We start from the raw sequence: 1,731 nt of genomic DNA, 5'->3' as shown, positions 1-1,731 counted from the left end.
GGATATGTATACACAAAACGAAACTCACTGCCATCAAGTTGATTCTGACTCATAGTGACCCCCTTTGGGTTTCCAAGGCAGTATATTTTTACAGAAGTAGATGGCACCACCTTCCTTTTGCTGAGCAGCTGGTGTGTTTGAACCACCAACCTTCTGGTTAGCAGTCAAATGCCTTAGGCACTGTGCCACCACAGCTCCATATATATAGATTCTGAATTCTAAAGTATTTTTTTAAGTCATTAAATTAATCTTATTACTTTATATTCTAAGCTCTTATTTCTTATATAAACAACCTCCAATGTAATTAGGTTCATGTAACAATTAAAAGAAGTGATTATTCTTAAAAACTAATTCTATTAAAAACTAAGTCTATTAAGAGTGACAGTAATAGATAATGAGTACCAGTTATCAATAATTAACAGTAAACAAAATAACTTACTCTGCCTACAGGGCTTACTGGATGCACTGCATAATCTGAAGTCATGCTATAGTTAGAAGCTTCATTTATCATACTTATAGGTCGTTCCTTTTTTTCTTCAGATGTCATGGTTGAAACAGTCCTGAAAATATAATACATCAAAATGCTAGGACCTGCTATATATGGAAACTGCTTTATATGAAAGCTTTCCTACAGTTAACAGTGCTGGAATTGTACTTTTTCAAAACAATGAGACGCTAGGTACTCTAGAACCAAAACTTAGTATTCACAACTACTTTAAATATAATGAACACTTCCAAGCAGAACCTAAGTTGATAACATGAATTTACATATTTACTGCAAACCTTCTCTGTGCCAGGAACCAGATATGTATTTAATCCAGTTAAGAGGTCTTGAATGATCAACTATAAGCTTAACATGAACATATTCACTCTTAAATAGGGCACTCAATGCAGTCTTTTCTTCAGTCAATATGAACTTGTGATTTAGAACTATACTTACATATTCAAACTCATGTGAGTTGAAACATGATGTAGGGAGATGAAATATGCCCAGGAAAGCCCAGGTACCAGTTTCAAAAATGAAAGCCTTTAGAAGCACTTGCATAATGAAAAGAGAAGCTGTACCTGGGTGCAATCTCACCATTTACGAGCTACATTATTTGGGGGCAAGACATTTTCTCAGTCTCTGCTTTTCATCTAAAAGCAAAACCAATTCATATGGAATTGAGCATATTCAGGGAAAAAAAATTAATTTAACGTCTTTATATTCATAAACACAAAATAAAGGGAGACTGGGCTATCTATATTACTTTCTTCTTGTTCCCTTGTATGGATCACCAGAGTCACACAGAGCAGAATTTTCCTCTACTCTGCAACTATCCTGCAATTTTTCTCAACTCTTAAACTACGGGATTAGGATGGCAAGATTCAAGATGCATTTTGGAGACTGAGCAAAAAAGATGAATGGACTGGATGTGAGGTGACAGAATGGTAGAACCAATGATGGCCCTAGATTTAGAGTCAAAAGGGAAGATTGGAGGAAGAGTAGGTTGGAAATAGGGATGCAGAGCTGAACTAAGAGTTCTGTTTTGGCTATGTTAAGTTTGAGATGCCTACTAGGTATCCAAGTGGAGATGTGTCAAGTAAGTATTAAATATATGAGTCTGGAATGGAAGTATATGCGCACTATAATATTACACAGTGATTTAAGGTATATATAACATACCAAATACATATAACTACTAAATAGCAACCATGGTTATTATTAGTCTAGAATATTATATTGTTGTT

The 1,731-nt window shown here is 34.8% G+C and overlaps 1 protein-coding gene across 1 annotated transcript in view; it reads right to left on the bottom strand.

The window, feature by feature from the left end:
* Positions 1 to 1,731, bottom strand: part of LOC103211891 (pleckstrin homology domain-containing family A member 5-like) — a gene marked incomplete at its 3' end in the record, with an annotated part of 249,977 nt that overhangs the window by 48,940 nt on the left and 199,306 nt on the right. Inside the window, exon 5 of the mRNA XM_007957865.2 lies at positions 440 to 560. Coding sequence (XP_007956056.2) covers positions 440 to 560 — 121 coding nt within the window. The remainder of the gene's footprint in view (positions 1 to 439; positions 561 to 1,731) is intronic.

The sequence above is a fragment of the Orycteropus afer genome, unplaced genomic scaffold (genome assembly GCF_000298275.1).
Source record: "Orycteropus afer afer isolate SDZICR_OR568_19922 unplaced genomic scaffold, OryAfe1.0 scaffold00813, whole genome shotgun sequence".
NCBI classification, from domain to species: Eukaryota; Metazoa; Chordata; class Mammalia; order Tubulidentata; family Orycteropodidae; genus Orycteropus; species Orycteropus afer.
Note: the sequence above shows the minus strand (reverse complement) of the source record. Positions and strands in the feature narration are given on the sequence as shown.